This window comes from Vulpes lagopus, chromosome 13, assembly GCF_018345385.1.
Source record: "Vulpes lagopus strain Blue_001 chromosome 13, ASM1834538v1, whole genome shotgun sequence".
NCBI lineage: Eukaryota > Metazoa > Chordata > Mammalia > Carnivora > Canidae > Vulpes > Vulpes lagopus.
In genome coordinates, this window is record NC_054836.1 from 47,525,124 (window position 1) to 47,544,214 (window position 19,091).

The 19,091-nt window shown below is 52.9% G+C and overlaps 1 protein-coding gene across 3 annotated transcripts in view; it reads left to right on the forward strand.

Annotated features, from left to right (window-relative positions):
- The window catches only part of EEPD1 (endonuclease/exonuclease/phosphatase family domain containing 1), a 131,563-nt gene that overhangs the window by 110,450 nt on the left and 2,022 nt on the right, over window positions 1-19,091 (forward strand). For all 3 annotated transcript variants that reach the window (XM_041727472.1, XM_041727470.1, XM_041727471.1), the window contains exons 4-7: window positions 7,816-7,926; window positions 11,507-11,641; window positions 14,265-14,403; window positions 18,664-18,858. In XM_041727472.1, the coding sequence (XP_041583406.1) occupies window positions 7,816-7,926; window positions 11,507-11,641; window positions 14,265-14,403; window positions 18,664-18,858 (580 nt within the window). The remainder of the gene's footprint in view (window positions 1-7,815; window positions 7,927-11,506; window positions 11,642-14,264; window positions 14,404-18,663; window positions 18,859-19,091) is intronic.

The following is a 19,091-nucleotide window of genomic DNA, read 5'->3' on the forward strand; positions in this document are numbered from 1 at the left end:
AATTGGCACTTAATGTTGGGTCCCTTCCCCCCCCCCCCCCCCCCCCCCGCCATCGTTTACACAGGGTTTAGAAGCTGACCTGGTTGTAGATTATCAGCCAACTGTGTTTCTTACTGTTGTTGGATTTAGCCCAACCTAACCTGTTAGAATTACTGCCTCTTAAAACAGTGCTCTTATTCTGGGCGGTTTAGCCAGGGGTCTTGGGGTGGGGCCTGGCGGACATGAGGGAAGCCGATGCTGTTTTGGGAAGAGTGGAATTCACTCTCCGTGCTTGCGGAGAAAGCCTTTTTTTTTTTTTTTGGAACATTTTATTTATTTATTCATGAGAGACACAGAGAGGGGGGCCAGAGACACAGGCAGAGGGAGGAGCAGGCTCCATGCAGGGAGCCCGATGTGGGACTCGATCCCGGGACTCCAGGAACATACCCTGGGCTGAAGGCAGATGCTCAACTGCTGAGCCACCCAGGCGTCCCTGGGGGAAGCCTTTGGAAAGTTCACCCAATGTCCTGTCAACACAGTCAGCTTCTTTGTGGAGTTCATACAGCGATTATCACAGAGAAAGAGGGAAAAAGAAGCCTTAGTGTATATGAGACTCTCGTACCCCCTCTCCCATCCTTACACTCCCCCCCCCAGCTCCTCCTCCTAGAGTTCTAGAATCATACAGTACTGGAGCTGGCCATGCCCTTGGGAGGGTCATCCCCTTGGCAGGGTCATCCCCTCCCATCTCTATGCTATATAGGTGGGGAGACCGAGAGCCAGGGCCCCAAAGCTCCCGTCCTCTTCTTCCAGCCCAGGAAGGTGCCCCTCCGAGGAAACGTGCAAAGCGAGAAGGAAGCAAGTCCAGTTCTTTCTTTGGATATTGGGAAGTGGTAGTTTCTCGTGGGCCCTTAAAGAGCAGAGAGAGAGAGCGACCTGCTCTCTCCCCCTCCGCAGACTCCTGGCCCCTAGGAAAGGACCTGGTAGGCCATGCCGTGGCAGTACTGGGAGAGGGGCTCTGTGCCCTGGAGCCCCCTGTCCCCACATGGTTCTCTGTCCCATGTGGCACCTGGATATGAATCTGTGTTTGCATTGACCTAAGACAGAGTCTTCTTTCTTCTATGACGGTCCTGGTTCTGCAGGAACATAGGGCATAAGCTGATGAGCAAACCTTTCCTCTCCTGGACAGATTGAGACAGAAAGAGGGTTGAAAGCCTTGTCACTTTTGCTTTATGTCCGTGTCACGCTCTGTGTGAGCCTCCACTCTGCAGAGAGGCCTGCCAGGGCCGGTAAGGCCGCCGAGAACCGTTCAGGCACTTAGCTCCTCGTACAACCAAGCAGCGTGACCAAGCACACGGCCGCCCCGTAGGCCTTCAACATATCAGCATCTTAAAGTCTAAATATCCCAGGAAAACTTTGTTAGGGGCTTGTTATAGGCCTGTTGTAGGGGCGCCTGGGTGGCTCAGATGATTGAGCGGCTGCCCTCTGCTCAGGTCATGATGTCCCCGTCCCGGGATCAAGCCCTGCATCGGGCTCCCTGCTCAGCAGGGGGTCTGCTTCTCCCTCTCCTCTGCACCTGCTTGTGCTGTCTCACTATTTCTCTCTCTCAAATGAATAAAAAATCATAAAAAAAGGCTTGTCATGCTTAGCAAGCCAAACGTGGTTAATATTTAGTTGACACACATATTAATTTGCTTTTGCATTGATGTTTTCTCTTAGAGTGCACTAACATTTTTTAATGATCATGACCAGGGGCGCCTGGGTGGCTCTAGTGGTTGAGCGTCTGCCTTTGGCCCAAGACGTGATCCTGGGGTCCTAGAATCAAGTCCCACATTGGGCTCCCTGCATGGAGCCTGCTTCTCTCTCTGCCTATGTCTCTGCCTCTCTCTCTCTCTCTCTCTCTCTCTCTCTCTCTCTGTGTGTGTGTGTGTGTTTCTCATGGATAAATAAGTAAAATCTTAAAAAAAAATGACCATCACCAATATTTGGTTTCACTCTAAATGTGATCATTTACAGGTGCCCATAGATGTACTGGCTTCTATTATTGTCCATAACATTTCCATCCTTGACGATCCTGACAAAGACAAGAGCCCCTCCTCGCTATTAACATTACAAAAAATGTCCCTGTTGTTTGTTCTGATTCCTGTAGTATTGGAGTGAAAGTTCAGCCTCTTGACCTCACCTGGTCTAAAACAGGGACGCCTTTATTTGATGATGGCAATTTATCTTTTTAAAGGAGAGCTCACCTCTGCTGCTTTATCCATCATACACTGCATTTTCATAGCTGTCGCTGAGCGCACAGGGAAAATGGGTGGTTCACATGTGGAAAAGTCATTATCAAGGAGAAGTTACACCCACAATCCGAAAAGCAGGCAAAAACAACCAAGTCAAAGCAGGGCAAGTTTATCTGGAAATTTGACCCAGAGGGTTCCAAGTGAAAACACCCTTCCCCCACCATCCAGGAAGCAGGATAAGGGTGGCCATCTGGAGTTGGCCTTTGGAATGCCTGCCAGTACTCTTGCTGTTCTGTTTCCGGCCAAGTGTCTCGGTCACCACTGTAACACACCTTTACAGCTAGCTCACAGAGCCCCCGGGTCTCGTTTTAACCGGATAGGAACGATGATGGGCCCACTGAGCTTGCTGGTGGCTGGACGGGCCACCAAGTGAGGCTGTAGTGCCTTTCCCATTTATGTTTCTCACTCAGGACCAGATGAATAAGGATATTCATTTCAGGAACGGGGAGGAGTAGAAAGAAAGAAAAAAGTTCAAAGGTCCACAAACAAAACACCGTGGGTCTCAAGTCTTGGAATCCTCTGTCACCGCAGAGATAAGCAGAGTCAGCTGATCCAGACAGAGCCAAGGGGCCGCACATCTAAAACATGGACAAAGGAGTCTTTTCCTTTAGGACTTGACATTCCGAAGCGCCAGTGCCTTGAGCATCTTGTAGATTGGAGTTAAAATGTCTGACTTTGAGGCCCCCTCTTGCCGACCCAAAGGGTAGGGTGGATGTGGTGCTGATGACCAAGTGCTCTTCCGTCTTGGCCAGCTGGTTGTGGGGCTGATGCTAAAAAGAATGATGGTATCACCCCATTTGGTCTGGGGCTAGACAAACAAGTCCAGCCCATGGTAGTCCTTGTAACTTATCCTTGGAGAGACAAGCCATAAGGTGGGATCCTCGGGAGGCACCCCTTTGATTCACTCGTTTGGCAAGTGCTGGTGGCGCGCCTCCCGTGCACGGCGCTGTAGGCAGGCTCCTTTCATGTTATTGCACAGGATTATCTGAGGAGAGCCACAGTCAGATGCTTTCACAGTGTGGGCTGATAGCTGAAATGGTATGTTTGTTTTGAATAGTCAAAACTGTCTTTCTAGACCACAGGTATGAAAAATATGAAGGCTGAGTTCAAAATCAGCAATTGTCGAGCCTTGTCTGAGCTTCATCAGACTTTAAAGTTGCTCGGGGAGCTGGTGGGAAGTGTCCTGCACTCAGAAATGCCGATGCAGCAAAGGATGGGGGTTCCCAAATGTGTGGTTTTAAAATCAGGAACCAGCGTGCCTTTGACGGAGGCAGGCAGGCCAGGGGCTCACTCCCTGGGTTTGAGAAACACATCTGTGAGGGGTAGTTTCAGGTCGTGTAGGTCAGTTACCTGGGAGATGTTTCTCCCACTATACGCATCTCCCCATTTCCACCCCTTCTGGCCTGGCGAGCCTCTTTTACTCGGGAGAGTATTATTTCTGCCTTCTGATATGTGGGCGAAGCAGAACATTTGAGAACCAACTGTTCTGAATAAAACAATTTCAGGCAGAGTTCAGATGGAGGGCTCTCAGAGGATGCTTTTGTTTTCCTGCAACATTTTTAGGAGAAAGGATCTAAGGCCTCAGTGAGGCGGCCCGGCCTCCCGTGGGAGCCTGCCCTGCCCCACCTAGCCCACCTGTCCAGCCCGGAGGTAGGGCAGCAGCAGGTAGCCCTCAGCTCGGACCTTCCCCTGACACCTGCCCGCCGTGCAACCCTGAACATAAACTCACGTTCGGGTTTGACCTTTCTGCGCTGCGTGCACTCAGGAGTAACTGGAAGGACGTCTGGGTCCTGGGGCCGGATGGGGGAGGTCCCGTGGGGGAGATGATGTGTACAAAACAGGACGGCTCCGCAGCAGGCTTCGCACACTTGCCAAACTCGGAAATCACTCTGGGATCCTGGGAAAATGCTGACTTCAGTGCAGTGGGGCTGAGGTGAGCCTGAGACTTTGCATCTCTCGCGGACTCCCAGGTGAGGTCAGGGCTGCTAGTCCGTGGACCACACTCCGAGTACCAAGCAGCTCGCTCGCTCTCTCTCTCTCTCTCTCTCTCTCGCTCTCTCTCATTCCTCTGAGTAGCAAGAATCTAAAAGTGTTGCTGGGAACTGGGAGTGCAGTCGACTCTAGTGAACAAACTGGCAGTTCTTCCAGCCCTGGACAGAGAAGACGGTCCCACGCCTTACCTAGCGCTGCTCATGCAGAAGGGCGGAGAATGCTTCTAGCCATAAACATTTTTTTCCTGGTCCCTTCAGCTGTTAATTGCATCCCATAACGTAAGAACTACTGAAGAGGGTGTGGGGCGGGGGTAGGGGAGGGAGGAGATCATCTACTCTGTGGGCCGAGGGAGGTTATCAAGAGCAAGGCTTCAGATGTACAAAGTATAGGTGGCCCTTAAAATTTAGGGCTTAAAAAAAATAAAATTAAAATAAAATAAAATAAAATAAAATTTAGGGCTTATGGGTTCCTTAAATCTCTTAAGAGTTTACCTGTGAAAGAAAGGTTTTTGGATAGAAAACAAAAGGAGAGTGTCTTTTCCTTCATCCAGTAGCACCAACTTTAGGCTGGGTCAGAGTCACCTGGAGGGGCTGTTAAAATGCAGATCACCTGGCCCCAGCCCAGTTTCCAGTGCGGTCCTGGGTGGAGAGGGGCCTGCGGATCTGCGTGCTTGATGAGTTCCCAGGTGACCACACTTTGAAACCCAGCACATGTTAGGCCCAAGAGGCCATCTCTGAGGGTGGTGAGCATGGAGAACAGTGTCCGCCGGTGCCACCTCTTCACATTCTCACCCTTCCTGTCAAAGTGGCATTGCCAGGAATGGGAACGGTGCTCTCCATGAAGGGGAGATTGACCTGTCTCCAGGTGACTGAAGGTTCTGTAGGGTTAGGAAGGATGAGATTAGTGGTGCCTACATGGAGCTCTTCCCAGCACAGCGGAGGTCCCCCCCCAAAGACTGGGGCTCTAATCTGGATGGTTGGCTAATCACCTGAGGGGGCTTTAGAAGAAAAATAGAGCCCCTCCCCCTAGGGTGCTTCCCAGGAGATTGGGGGGAGCAGGCAGGTGCGGGACTCCCTGCGTGGAGAAGAGGAAGCACCAGATGGGCATTAGGAGCTGCTTTCCTTTTTAATGATTCTCGGATTTGGCTCTAATGATCACTCAGCAAGCACATGATTCCCCGGCAGGAAATTGGACCCTTTGTGTAGTACATTTCCTCGCTGGATCCCTAAAGTTATCGTCAATACATTCCGGCTGCAGTTTCCAAAGTGCTTCATTTCCCATCCACGGATGGCTTCCAGCCAGGACCATCTGGCCAAGGGGACCCATCTCGGGTGAGGGCCCCATTAGAAACAGCACTGTCCACAGCCCCTCGCCCTGATAAAGGCCCCGGTGACCAAATCCCAAAGAGAATACTTCTCAGGCAAACTCAAAATCAGGTTAAAATTGAGGCCATTATTTAGATAAGGAGCTGCAAGGAGAAATTCTCCCTTTTGATTGTCATACGCGGATTTGAGGAGTGCCAGCGTTCTTGGAGCGTCCTGGTTCAGCAGCAGATGCTCAGAGAATGTTCCTGGGTGCCACGCTCTGTGCCAAGGGGGCTTGGGTACAGTCCCTGCTCTCATACTGTCTGGGGTCAGTAAGGGCAGACGCTCAACTGTCTACCTGTAAAAACAGAACCCCAAGAACCGCGAGTACCTAACAGAACTCCCCTCATGCTTCCTCCCTTGCGCAGGGAGGGAGGCCTCATCTTCCCTCTTGCAGCATAAGCAGTGTGAGGGCATTCCCAGGAAGGGCCAGGAATGCAGCTCTGTGGAGGTGGTCCTGAGGGGGCTGACAGCTGTTTGCCCTCCCACACCCCCATCCCTGTGCCACCTGCGTGGGGCCCCCAATGCCACCTGTGTGGGCCCAGATGCTTCTGAGGCTTTGGGCAGCTGCAGAGGCCCTTCCCACCTTGGTAAGCATCAGAATCACCTGGAGGGCTTGTTAAAAACAGATCACTGGGCCTCTTTCGCGTCTCTGATCCTGTAGGCCTAGGATGGGGCCAGAGGATTTCTAACCAATTCCCAGGTAAGGCTCCTGAGCCCCAGATCACACTGGAAGAACCACAGGGGTAGCAGGTTAGCATGGCCATCACAGCTTACCCCGGGGACAGATAGAGCATGATTGAATGACAGGCAGGAAACCTTCCAAACTACGCTGGTGACCTGGGTGAGAGAAGAAGGGTCCCCGAAGCAGGCCACGGCCATGGGACCAGAGAGCAAAGAGAGGGAGCCCCGGACACGTGGGACAGTAGAACCAGCGGGCCAGGCCCAGTGAGAGAGGGGACCCGGGAAGGGAGGGAAGAGTCCAAGCAGCCACAAGGATGGCCATGCAGGGAACTGAGACGGGAATGGGGGTGAGGGAGGGGAATGGCTTGTCTCTTTGTGACCCGCCGGGCTTGTGGTTCGCAGAGATGTTCAAGTGGAAATGTTAAAAGGGTTGTCAAAGTGCTATTGGAACCTCCGGAGAGAAATCTGAGCTGCAGGTACGGCTCTGGGGGCCTTTGGGACAGAGGTTTAAGCTGAAGCTTCGGAGCTAAGTCAGATTAGCTGAGGGCAGCTCCCTGAAGAGAGAGTGGTGAGGTGTCCAGAAGGACGCCCCAAGACTCCTTTGGAGGACAGGGCACGAGAGGTGAGTGGCGCTGCTGCGAGGTGCATGAAGCAGACACGGCCGGTGTCACCAGGAAGGGGCGGAATCAGGTGTTGGGGCATCTCAAACACTAAACCCAAGTAGGACACATTCTGGGGAGCCCTCAAAAAGCCATCTCAAGAGTCTGGGTTGTGTCTGAGGCATGAGTTAGAGGAACTGATCCACACATTTTGGAGCACATCGTTGGTTAACTCCTCACTTACGTGGCCTGTGCGATTTTCTCTTGCTTTGGTGACCCAGTGGCTTTACAGTTCCTAGGCCACATTGGTGGCACACACGTGAGCAAAAAGAAGTCACACGTGGGGGGCGGTAGCCACCCATGGCAGTGGGGCTTCCTTCTAGGAAAAGAATCAGAGTGAGCAAGACGGTCGTAGTTCAGGATGAAGCTCGGGGGGTCAGTTTTTCTACCTCTAAGCTAAGCTCCCAGGAGAAGAGACTCAGTATATTCATTCCTCTTCCCTCCTCCACACTTGATACCAATCTGGACCCCTGTGGGACCTTGAAACCACTGGTTTTACAAGGATAAAAAGGATTCTAACAATTTTGAGCTATTTGTACTAGAATGCTACAAAAAAGAATTGATTTCTATGAACTGAGAGGCCCCCCCCCCCCAGGTGATTATTGTGTGTTTTATAGATCCTTTGCTTTTTAATTTGTTGGGCTTTTTCAGACCCCTGGGTCTTCACAAACCCTAAGAACACAGGGAAAACGTCCGACAAGTCTCTGAATAAGGCTGATGAGTCAGGGTCAGGCATCTCCTGGCTCCTCAGGCTGCCTCCGCCCCCCCCCCCCCCCCCCCCCCCCCCCCGCTGGCCGCAGGTGCTGGATGCAGGATCACACACCGACCTGTGCTCTGTCTTTGCAGTTCTGTACGGAGCTAAACCAGCCCATCCTGCCCAACATCCGCAAGTGGAAGGGACCCCGGGGATGCTGGAAGGCCGTTGTTGCTGAGATGCCCTCTACTCAGCTCCAGAAGGTACCTTCTTCTGCAACACCTGGATTTTATCTCCATTTTATTGAAACAGCCTTTTCCCCTAATCACAGACGTTTAAAATTTTTTCTTTGCCAACATCCTCGATGCTGTTTTGCGTTTCTGCACGTTTCTTAGCTCTTTGCCATTCATCTCAAAATGCCCTGGTTCTCGTTTCGTATGTAGATCGGGAATGGACTCCTGCCCAGACGGAAATGGGAGTTGGGGGTGTTGGGAGGAGAAGAGAAATCCTGTCTGGAGCCAAGGCTGCGGATGGGGTATTTCTGTCCTTTGTCCTCTTAATCCCGTCTCCACAGTTCCATTCTCTGCCAAGTTTGTGGAGAGCCCATTGTTTCTTGACTGAAAACTTCAGATTCACTTAATTCATACGCAAAGCGTTTGCTTTCTGAGGTAGAAATTGTGCACATGGAAATGTTCTGTGGGCATGTTGAGCAGATTGTCATTTTGAATTTTCTTTCGTTGGTAGTTCCCCTGTGGCTGTAGGGATATGTTTCACTCTTACAGATCTATGCAAGACCAGTTTTTACACACTCGGAATGTTTGATATTAGTGGGATTTTATTAATTTTTTTTAGTTTTTATTTATTTATTCATGAGAGACACCCAAAGAAAGGCAGAGACCTAGGCAGAGGGAGAAGCAGGCTCCACGCAGGGAGCCCGATGTGGGACTCCATCCCAGGACCCCGGGATCACGACCTGAGCTAAAGGCAGGCGCTCAACCACTGAGCCCCCCTGGTGTCCCAATATTAGTGGGGTTTTGGATTTTAAAATAGACTTTCAAGAGTTAATCATGAGTCAGAAACTGTGTCATTACATAGTTTTTCTATAAATGCAAATGTATTTTTCCTCTCTAGTATACCTGTTTATAAACATACGTGAATAACACTTATGTGAGTGATATGGATGAAAAGTATCCAACCATTTATTGACAATAAGCTCTCTTTTTAGCTGATACTTAAAAATGTGATGTAAATCTTCTTTCTCTGGGTTTTATGTTTTGGAGTGTAAATGGTTACTATAGGTGACAGCCAGTGTACATTCCCCCATAGGCTAGAAATTAAGCCAAATTGGGACATAGCTAGTCTTTTCCTCGGTAGCCCGTGGCTGTCCTTCCTCAGTCTACATGGAATTAATAATACCATCTTGCCTTTAAAAAAAAAAAATAGCACTTTGTACATATGTAGGTTCACTAAGCTCTTGTAGTCCACTTAACACTGCTTATCTGCTGGGAAATCATCAGGTTACTACGTGCCAGGCACTGTGCCACATGCCAAACATACATGGGTGAGAAACACAGACCCAGGGACCCAGCCCTGCCTGGTTTTAGTCCTTGCAAGCCCAGGGCCAGAATCCAACCTGAGCTGACGTAGCCCCTCCCTCAGGGAGCTCCCGGCCTATTGGAGGCATGAGGCGGGGAACCCCACTCGAGGCTGGGGTGCCCAGGCCATTGGAGGACAATGTGCAGTTGCAGGAAGACCCGAGTTCAAGCCACTTAAACTTCTCAGCCCCAATTCCTTTATCTCTAAAATGGGAGCGATAGCCCCTTCCTTCCATCAATCAGCAGGAAGCTGTAGGATTTGAAAAGGTCAGGTGCACTGAAACGTTCCATTAACCGAACACAGGCCAGGGCCTGGCGGGCCCACGAGAGGCGCTGCCGGCCTGGAAGTCCACACCTGTGTCAGGCTGCGGCTGGGCCATTGTACACTGGTTGCCGCGGGGGCAGTGGGCCTAGTGTGGACACATCTCCCGGTGTCTCAAAAGATGCTAATATCTAGATTTTAATGTGAAAGTTCCTGAATTTTGAATATGAACAGATAACCGAAAAAAATTTTTAAATGCTGTTGAATAAATTGTGTCTGCAAGTTGCACGTGTTCCATCTCTACCCAAGACAAACGTGGGCAGGTGGTGGCAGCAACTGCCGTTCCCCCAGGGCCTGAAGTGACGTCGGGTGCCCCTGCTCAGCTCTCAAGCCCTTGCCCCACAGCTGGGCGGGGGGGGGGGCCAGCTGTAGACGAGAAGGCCCACACCTGTAAGACAAGACCGTCTGCCCGGCAGCCCTCTGGCTGCCACACGGCGGGGTCAGGCTCGAACCCAGGTGGCACTCTGGCTCCAACACCCCATCTCCTGCTGCCCCGAGTGGAGGTGCGGCCGTTTTTCCGGAGACGGGGCCCCCGGGGCCAGAGGTCGGGAGAGACCCCCAGAAACACCCGGTGCTGCTGGAAAGGCGGGTGAGCAGGTGTGAGGGGCGGCACCGAACAAGCAGGTGCTCCCCAGAGGGCTCCTGGGCAGTGGCCGGTGCACCCTGGGGAGCCCCTGAAGCTTTTAAGCAGAGCTGAGCCTCAGAGAAACAGTAAGTGGGAGGATAACCCTCCAATGCTGAAAGGGCAAATCCCATTTCCCTCACTTTACACCCAAGGAAATAGGTTTAGAGAAATGGAAGGCTCCGTGGTCTCACGGCTGAGTGACACGGGTGGCACAAGATCCAGGGCTTCCAGTTCTTAAACTGGCGTCCTCTCCGGCCACGGGCCTGTGGTTATAAATGTCAAAGTGCACAGTGTGCAGAACATGGTTCCCCCCTCCTCCCCAACACGAGTTGGTCTGGTTGAGGTGCTGAGCCCAGCAAGGCCTGGGGCTGGGACCCGAGCGGACACTGGGGACTCAGCACAGGCCACTCTGGTTGTGCAGAGTCATTTCCTCTCTTTCGGTAATAAGTGTCTCCGGCCCCTCCAGCGATGCCACAGATCCCGCTGCCGACCTCCAGCAGCACAGCCTGCAGATGCTGGGATGGGCTGGGAGAGGAGGCTTTTCCTCTTTCCAGAAGGCCCCATGGACAGCAGCAAGAAACAGGCAGGTCATCTGAGGCCAGAGATGGCAGTGTTTAGTGTCAGGCCTCAGGACACCCCTGACACCACCCGCTGGCCCTCACAGGGCCCTGTCCTGGGGCTGCAGTCCCCTGTGTGGGCCCTGTCCACCTGCAGAGGGCCCTTGACTGGGTCCAAACCCCTGGGACTCTTAGCACTGACCTCCATCCATCCAGCAAATATTTATGGAGGATTTACTAGGTGCCGGGTACTTACTGGTCGTGAGCTGCAACTAATCAGTAAGCAAAGCCCACTCCTTGGAGTCCTCTATTTGATTCTCAGCATTGCTGTTTACCAGCAGTGGGGTGTTAGGGAGGTTACTTAACCTCTCTGGGCAGCTCAGTTCCTGCCTGGTGGACACGGGTATGAGTATCTGACTCCTGGAATGTGATGATTAAAAAGACAACTCTGTGCTTAGGGCTCCTCCTCACATCACTCCCAAAACGATGAGAGCCCAGGCACCCTTGGCTGCGCATAAACCTCTGAAAGTGGCAGCGTGGGAAGTTTGGGGCAAGGGGGCAAGGAGGAGCATGCTATAGTTTTGGGGGGATGCACAATCCCCGTGCATGTGATCCCAGGACCCAGTGCAGAGACCACCCCCCCCCATCTTCTCCTGGTTTCTCCTGCCTCCTCCCCCAGGTAGGGGCTGAGCCCTGCCACAGAACCGACTGCTCTCCAAACTGACGCGCCCCCTTCTCCTGCAGGGCGCCGGGTTCTCAGGATTCCTGTGGGATGCTGCGGCAGGCGTGGAGCTGAGAGACGCCACCTCGCAGGAAAGTTCTCCCGGCAACGGACACGGGAAGCCGTCGGGTCCCAGCCCGTACCTGGCGCGTTTCAAGGTACCGTTTGTGTCCCTGTGAAGGTCTACTTCTAAAAGGGGGGTGGGGGGTCCCTTTGTAAACTGTGATCCAGAGCAACCTCATCTGCTCTGTCTCAGGGTCAGGTTGCCATGTCCTCTTGAGGCTCCCTTGGCTGATGAACTTGTCCAGGGCAGGAATGCGAGGGCCTGGGGGTGAGGGGACTCTAGCTCCGATAACCCTGGCATTTGGGCAGGAAGGGGATCAAGTGGCTGGTTCCCAAACCTAACACAGAGCGCCCGTCAGAATTACCTGGGGAGATTTTTTTTAAATCAGGCATTCCTGGACCCTCCCCTGAACACACAGGATTTCTGGGATAGGGCCCAGGACTGCCTGTTTTTCCAAGGCACCTTTAGGGCTTCTTCATCCCTCTGATATTTGGAAACCACTGGATTTAGAGGACAGCAGAACCTGTACCGGGGACAAGGGGATGACCCTCAAGGGGTCATTTGGGTTCAGAGGGGATGCAGGGGGAGCTTCTGGGCTCTAGGGTCAAGGCAGCCCCACCACTGACCTCCTCCAGATGAGCCCCTCACATGGGAGCGTTGGCAGGCTGATGTGAGCTTTCCTCTGAGTCGCCTGCATGTCCCTGAGCAGTGCTCAGGAACAGCCAACGGTCAGGAGCTCGGAACTAGGAGGAAAAGGAGCCAGCAGCCAGAACCCATCGCCCAGTGGGCACTCAATGGACCTTATCCCCACAGCACTTACCTGTGAAATCACAGGGTCAGGCAAGAGCGGGCCCTTGCCACCGAGCCCAGCAAGCCACCTGTGGGGGTCTGAGGAGCCTTCCCCCTTCTGTGTGCTCCATACCAGTTCGGGAGCCTCAGAGTTGCTTCGAACCACAGCACAGTCTCTGGCAGCTCCTGGCTGGGGCAGCCCTCGGGGGCTGTGTTGGCTCGGGTTGGGGTCTAGTCCAAGCTCATGCCCCTCCCTAGCTGCAAGGTTGCTGGGGTTCCGTGTGCACACTCACCCTGGGGTGTCTCAGGTTGCGCTTAGGAGACAGACGTGTAAAATCAGCCAGTTCATCTTTAAAACCTCCTAATGCTGCACTGGGCTTCTTCTTCTTCTTCTTTTTTTTTTTTTTTTGAAAAAAAGATTGTATTTTATTAATTCATGAGTGACACACAGAGAGAGAGGCAGAGACACAGGCAGAGGGAGAAGCAGGCTCCATGCAAGGAGCCCGACCTGGACTCGATCCCGGGACTCCAGGATCACGCCCTGGACTGCAGGCGGCGCTAAACTGCTGAGCCACCAGGGCTGCCCTGGGCTGCTTTTTTTTATTTCTTATGTAAAGTGGTTATACGTGTTTTTACCTAGCAAGACAACAGCCAGACCAACCAGTGTCTCTAAAAGGCTGGATGGTTTTTTTTTTGTTTTCGTTTTTTAAGATTTGAGAGAGAGAGAGAGAGAATGCACACAAGCATGAGCGAGGGGTGGGGTGGGGGCAGAGGGTGAAGCAGACGCCCTGCTAAGCAGGGAGCCCCATGTGCGGCTTGACACCAAAACCCCAGGATCATGACCTGAGCCGAAGGCAGATGCCTAACCGACTGAGCCACCCTGGCGCCCCATGGCTGGCTGCTTTTAATGGCCAATGAGAAAATACTACCGTGTCCTGAATTATTGGTCCAAATCCTTTAACGTGCTTAGACGGGCGCTCGGCCTCCTATCCTTCATGCCCCAGTCTGGGCCGGGCAAGTGGTATGGTGTGGAGATGTGGCTTGGCTCTAGCCCCCCTCCCTTGGCGGGGTTTCCCTACCTGTGGCCTCATGGTTCCTCTGTGGTCACAGCTGCAGAGAGCTCTCCAGGCTGGGCGGTGGTGGGCAAACTGGGGTCAGCCTCCACTTCCTGGGGGCTCCCCCTGCACCCCCTTCCCTCCTGGCAGTGTTTAGTGTTTGTTGCCATGACAAGCGGAAGGGCAGGATTGCTAAACCCCGAGCCGCTGAGTGATGCTGGGGTGCTCAGGAGACTGGCTCTGCCTGCAGGCGCCTGGACCTACCCACCAGGCCCTGCACCCTGGGGGTGCAGGATCAGGACATAGCCCCTGCTGCCGACCTTCAGCCAGATTCCCCGCTTGATGCATTTGAAATCTGGAGAAAGGGAGCATCCGGGCATAGTGGTCTCCAGAGGGAAAAGCAGGCAAAGGGGGGCGGGGGTGGGGTGGGGTGGGGAAGGAGATGGGCCCCAGCAGGGGGTCCTGGCAGAGGGCTCACCAACTGGCCCTGGAAGGTGAGAGCCCCAGTCTTGGCTAACGACCGGCTGCCAGAGCCACCACCTCCTCCGCCTTTGGAGTTGCTTCGAAGGAAAAAACAAAAACCCAAACCTGACATTTCCAGATGTGCCTGGTTTTTCCAGATCCTCAGTTGGAGGAGAGGGTGTGATGTAGGGGAGTGGACTGATAGAACAAGGGAGATTTCGGTCCTACAGGTGCCTCAGAGAAAAATCTAACCTGGCACCACCTTGCATGAGCTCTCGGGGTGCAAGCTACTTGGTTTGTGTTTGCTGTTGTCAACACCGTGCAGGAAGCGATTCGTAACTGGGAAGTAACGAATCCAGGAAATAGGAACATCTAAGCCCGTCCTTGTTGCTTTGTTTCCTCTCGCCTCAGGTGGGAAGTAATGACTTGACCCTTGTGAACCTTCACCTGGCAACCTTGGTCCACCCAGGGGGCGAGAATCCAAGCAGGAATCACAGTGACAGCCACCGCTTGGCTAGCTTTGTACAGACCTTGCAGGAAACCCTAAAAGGTAGGAAATGGTCTCTCTGTCCGTGGCTAGGTCGACGGCTCCCACTTCTGGAGGGTGGGCATGGGGTTGCCTCTTCCAGGCATCTGTCCTGTCCCTTAGGCTGTCAGCAGTGGTGCATACTGAGGCACAGAAGACCACCGTAGCCCCTGTGTTCACGAAGCCCGGCCACCTCCGTGCATGGGGACCTCTTTGTCTCTTTGGGCCTACTGTGCACGTGCCGCGGTATCGGCTAATGAGCTCTTCAAGCTTCTCTTGGATGGAAAGGATTAGGGGGAGAAAAAGTGCTGACACCTTCCCCCGTGACAGGTCCTCCTGGGTTCAGCTGCCCTGGTGGCAGTGCCATCTGCAGATTTGCACGTGCCTGCCTCTGAAAGAGAGGCTGTTGGTGACGCACCTGTGAAAGTCCTGATTAGCACAAGTAGGCTTTTTCTCCCCAGTGGGACGCAGGTCGCACCGAAGGGGTCCTGGAGCTCTCCGAAAATCTAGGTGTTAATCTTGGCTCCTTGGCAAGCCCATCTGGTGGGGGACTGGCCAGTGCTCACCTCAGGGGGGCCCGGCGGCCGTGGTGACCGTCTGTGGCCGCAGCAGGCCCACAGCAGGGGCTCAGGGGCCAGGAGCGGACTCCCAGGTAACCAGAGGAATTGAGAGCACACCGGGAAGAGCAGAGCCTCCGGAGGAAGTCGGCCCTCTGCTTCCAGGCTCTGGCCCAGCAATACAGAAAGTTTTCCTGGGTGAGGTTTCCTGGAAGGAAAGAAACGTTGACCCTGCTGTAAAGACGGGGATGTTGTCGGTTTGGCTCAGCTTTTCAGAGGCCAACCCCTCTCGAGGTGACGGTTGGCATCTGGAGGCTGGAATTCTCTTACACACTCACCAGTATTCTCTCGTTTTCGAAGCCTTTCGCGCGTTAGGGTGCCCCCCCCCCCACGTGGGCGACTCGTGAGGATCCAGCTGTAGAAACAATCCAGTCACATTCTAAATTCACATTTTAAAATGGTTTTTTGGTTGTGGTCAAGTGTACGTGACCTGACAGTTACCATCGTCCCCACTTTTAAGGGTGCAGGTGGGTGGCATGAAGTGCGCTCAGTGGTTCTACCACCGTGACCCTCGTCCGTCTGCAGAACTTTTTCACCTTCCCGAGCTGGGAACTGTGCCCCAGCCCCGAGCAACCCCCTTCTCCTTTCTATCCCTATGAACTCGGCCGCTCCCGGTACCTCCCCGAAAGTGGGACCATGCAGTCAGTATCTGTCCCTTTGTTGCTGGCCCACTTCGCTTACGTTAGGTCTTTATGGTTCGTCCACTGTGTAGCGGGGACCAGAGTTTCCTTCCTTTTTCAGGCCAAATACTGCTTATTGTACATTTATATGGCATTTTGTTTACCCACTCGGTGGTTGATGGACACCTGGGCAGTTTCGGTCTTTGGCTCTTGTGAATACTGTGGCTGCGAACAATCGCTTAGGCACGTCCCATTTTGAACCAGGATGTTCTGGGACCAGCTTTCTACCTACTAGGAGTGTAAAAAAAAAAAAAAGAAAAAAAGAAAGAAAGTCAAAGGTGTTTAAGCTGAGCTCCCCCATCCAAGAAGCATCTCTGTGGGAAATCGTTCACCCACAGCTAGTTCCTAACCTAATTCAAAAGGATGGCCTGAGAGCATTTGAAATCTGGGGACATTTCTGTTGTTCTCAACCTCAAGCACTTCCTTATCTGTACACGGAAGCAGAAAGGGAAAATGCCAGTTCATGACTTCTCTGATAGCTTCTCACTGTTTTCTCTGACATCCGCAGAGCGAGCAGGTTCTGGTACCAAGTTGCCCAGGGGACTGTTGACCCACCGCCGGGCTGACCTTGACTTGTCCAGGTGTGGACGGTGACACATGTTCCCTGCGCCCTTGTGCTTATAACCAGGATCCAGTTGTTGCCCGGCGACCCCGCAGACGCAAGGATTCAGGAAGTGCTCCAGCCTGCCCAAGGTGCCAGGGCAAATTGATCATTAGCAGGCGAGGCTGAGCTAAAACAAAGGCTAAGCTTTTTATCCCACGGCCTTCTATCAGAGCAAACAGAACCGATTTGATTAGCAAACTCTGGGCCTTTCTGCCTTGGCCTGGAATGTGCATCAGGGTTGACATCCGGGTGTGGCGTGCCAGTGTTCTGGTGGAATGCTCTTCTTTCAGACCCCACCGGGACTCGCTCCGTGAACTCAGCTAGCATGGGACAGTGTGCGCAGTAATGCCTGGCGTTGGGTTGGGCCACCCCTTGGCGGGGGAGGGGACCAGCTCCTGCTGTTGCCCGTGGCATTCTGTTCTGCGGACATGGGGACTGTCCGAGGACATCAGCCCCAGACATTCCCCCCTCACGCCTGGGCACTAAGGAGCCCACCCCAGGCGGATGACTTTCTAGAATTCAGGAGATTATGGGACAACCTGCACACCTGTGGATTCTCAGAGGCAAGGACTGGATGACGTCCTCAGCAACACCGATTTAACGGAGAGCAGATGAGTCCTAAGAGACCTGGAGGTGCCCGTTCAGAAAGGGAGCCGTTATTTTCATTCTTGAAGTTACGCAGAGCTGGGTGTGTTGACCTTTGACACCAGCATCTCTTCCTGATTTCAGAATTGGCTTTGTTGGCCCAGACGTTTTCAGGTCTGCGTCCCAGTGAAAACTTCTCTCATCGTGTGGGAACCTCCTGCCTTGTTTCTCACAACCTTGAGTGTTGTTATTTAATTAAGCCTCTTTCTCTTCCTTCCTTTCAAAAATTGTGTCTTAATTCTGGGGTTTTCCTTGTGCCTCATTCATCCGTTCATCGCATACGTGTTTATGGAGTATCTGCCGTGGTGCAGGCGCTCTTCCAGGCACCTGGGGTTTTGTGCTGAACAGCGCCCACGTCCCCGTGGCTCTTCCATTCTAGCTCTTCGTGTAGAGCCCTGGACTTGAGGGCTGGCCTGGTGACTCGGGGCAAGCCGCTGAGCCTCTAGAGACTTAGCTCCTCACCTGTGCAGAAGACCCAATACCAGGTGAGGGCTCATGGGTGGGCCCTGGTCAGGTTAGCAGTGGTCAGGTATGAACGGTTTTCGAGCCTCCTTTCCCGTTGAGGTTGGCACTGATTTCTCAAGACCACGTGAGCTTGCCCTGCTTTGGGCACCAAGGTTGTTGAGATCTAGCGCAGAGGTACCATTACATCTCTTTCGGCCACGTGGTAGGGCCACAGGGGAGTGTCCCATCCCATCCCCTTCTGTCCCTCCTGGCCCCTGGCGATGGTTTGGGGGGGGTGTCGTCTGCAGTGCACCAGTGCCCTCTGCTGGTGGCCTGTCCTTTCACTCTAGATTTCTTTGCCTCTGGCCATTATTGCTGAAACATATTCCTGTCCAGGAACGCAAAAGACTTTGCTGAGTGTCTCAGATACCTGCGGCTCTCGTTTATGAACTGCTCTCCTGAAAGCCTCCCTTTGCAAGTTAGGACAGGAGCACTGCTCCCCACGGCAATGCGGTTTCCCCTGGAGGGAACCTCGAGACAGGAAGTGATGGTCAGAGATGATGGGAATCCCAGAGCCTAGCTGGGGTCCCTGATGTCCTCTCAGAATGTCTGCTCCCTCTGGGGAATACTTGGTGATGACTCCACTTACTCTAGTGTGCATCAGACAACGGTAGGAATGTTGAAAATACTTCAAAGAGAAACCCTTTCTCCTTCAGGCCCTCTGTGTCAGTCGGTTTGGGCTTAGACCGACTGTATTGGTCTGGGTGGGTTAGACAATAGACATTTATTTCTTCACCATCCTGGAGGCTGGAAGTCTGAGAACAAAGTGTGTGCAGGGCTGGTTTCTCCTGAGGCCTCTTTCCTTGACATGTCGGTGCCCACTATCTTGTATCTTGGCATATTTTTCTCCACCGTGTCCAATGAATGTTTGTCAAGCTCTTGTTAAATATCTGGCTGAGACCCTCAGGTTTTTGTTTTTGTTTTGTTTTGTTTTGTTTTTTCCAGCCACAATTTTGCAACGCATGAGCTGGAACAGGGGTGATCTCTGCATCCCACAGAGCTCCTTTTCCTGTTGCGTTACTGACCTACTTTTAAAGTTTTGTGGATATTTCGGCTTTTTGTTTGTTGCACAAGGCATTTAGAAAAATTGGTAGAATGAGAACCATAAGCCTTCCTGACCCTGGGGCGTCCAGTCAGAGAATCGAGATCCCTCCCGCTTAGCGTGCCGCGATCAGTAGTGGGTTTACCTCCCGCCATCTCCTAAGTGCCTGATTTTCTTTCTTCCCACCTCCAGGAGAAAAAGACATGATTGTTTTAGGGGACTTTGGCCAGGGTCCCGACAGCAGTGACTATGATATCTTGAGGAAAGAAAAATTTTACCACCTGGTCCCTGCGCACACCTTCACCAACATCAGCACCAAGAATCCCCAAGGCTCAAAGTCTCTGGATAACATCTGGATCAGTAAAAGCTTAAAGAAGGTTTTCACAGGTAAAGCGGACGTCGCTCATTCTTTCCCCTGTTCAGAAACGGGAGTTGAGAGAGACCGGTCTGGCCTGATGGTTCCAGATCCTTTGGTTTGATAACTCTGGTAAGGGGTTATCTTGCCTCCTCTGTAGGCATTTACAGGATCGCATATCGTTCAGGTGCCTATCTAGCTATCATTCAAGCAGAGCCGCTCTGAAGAGTCGGGGGGGGGTTGGGAAGATAGAAGGCGTTCACTG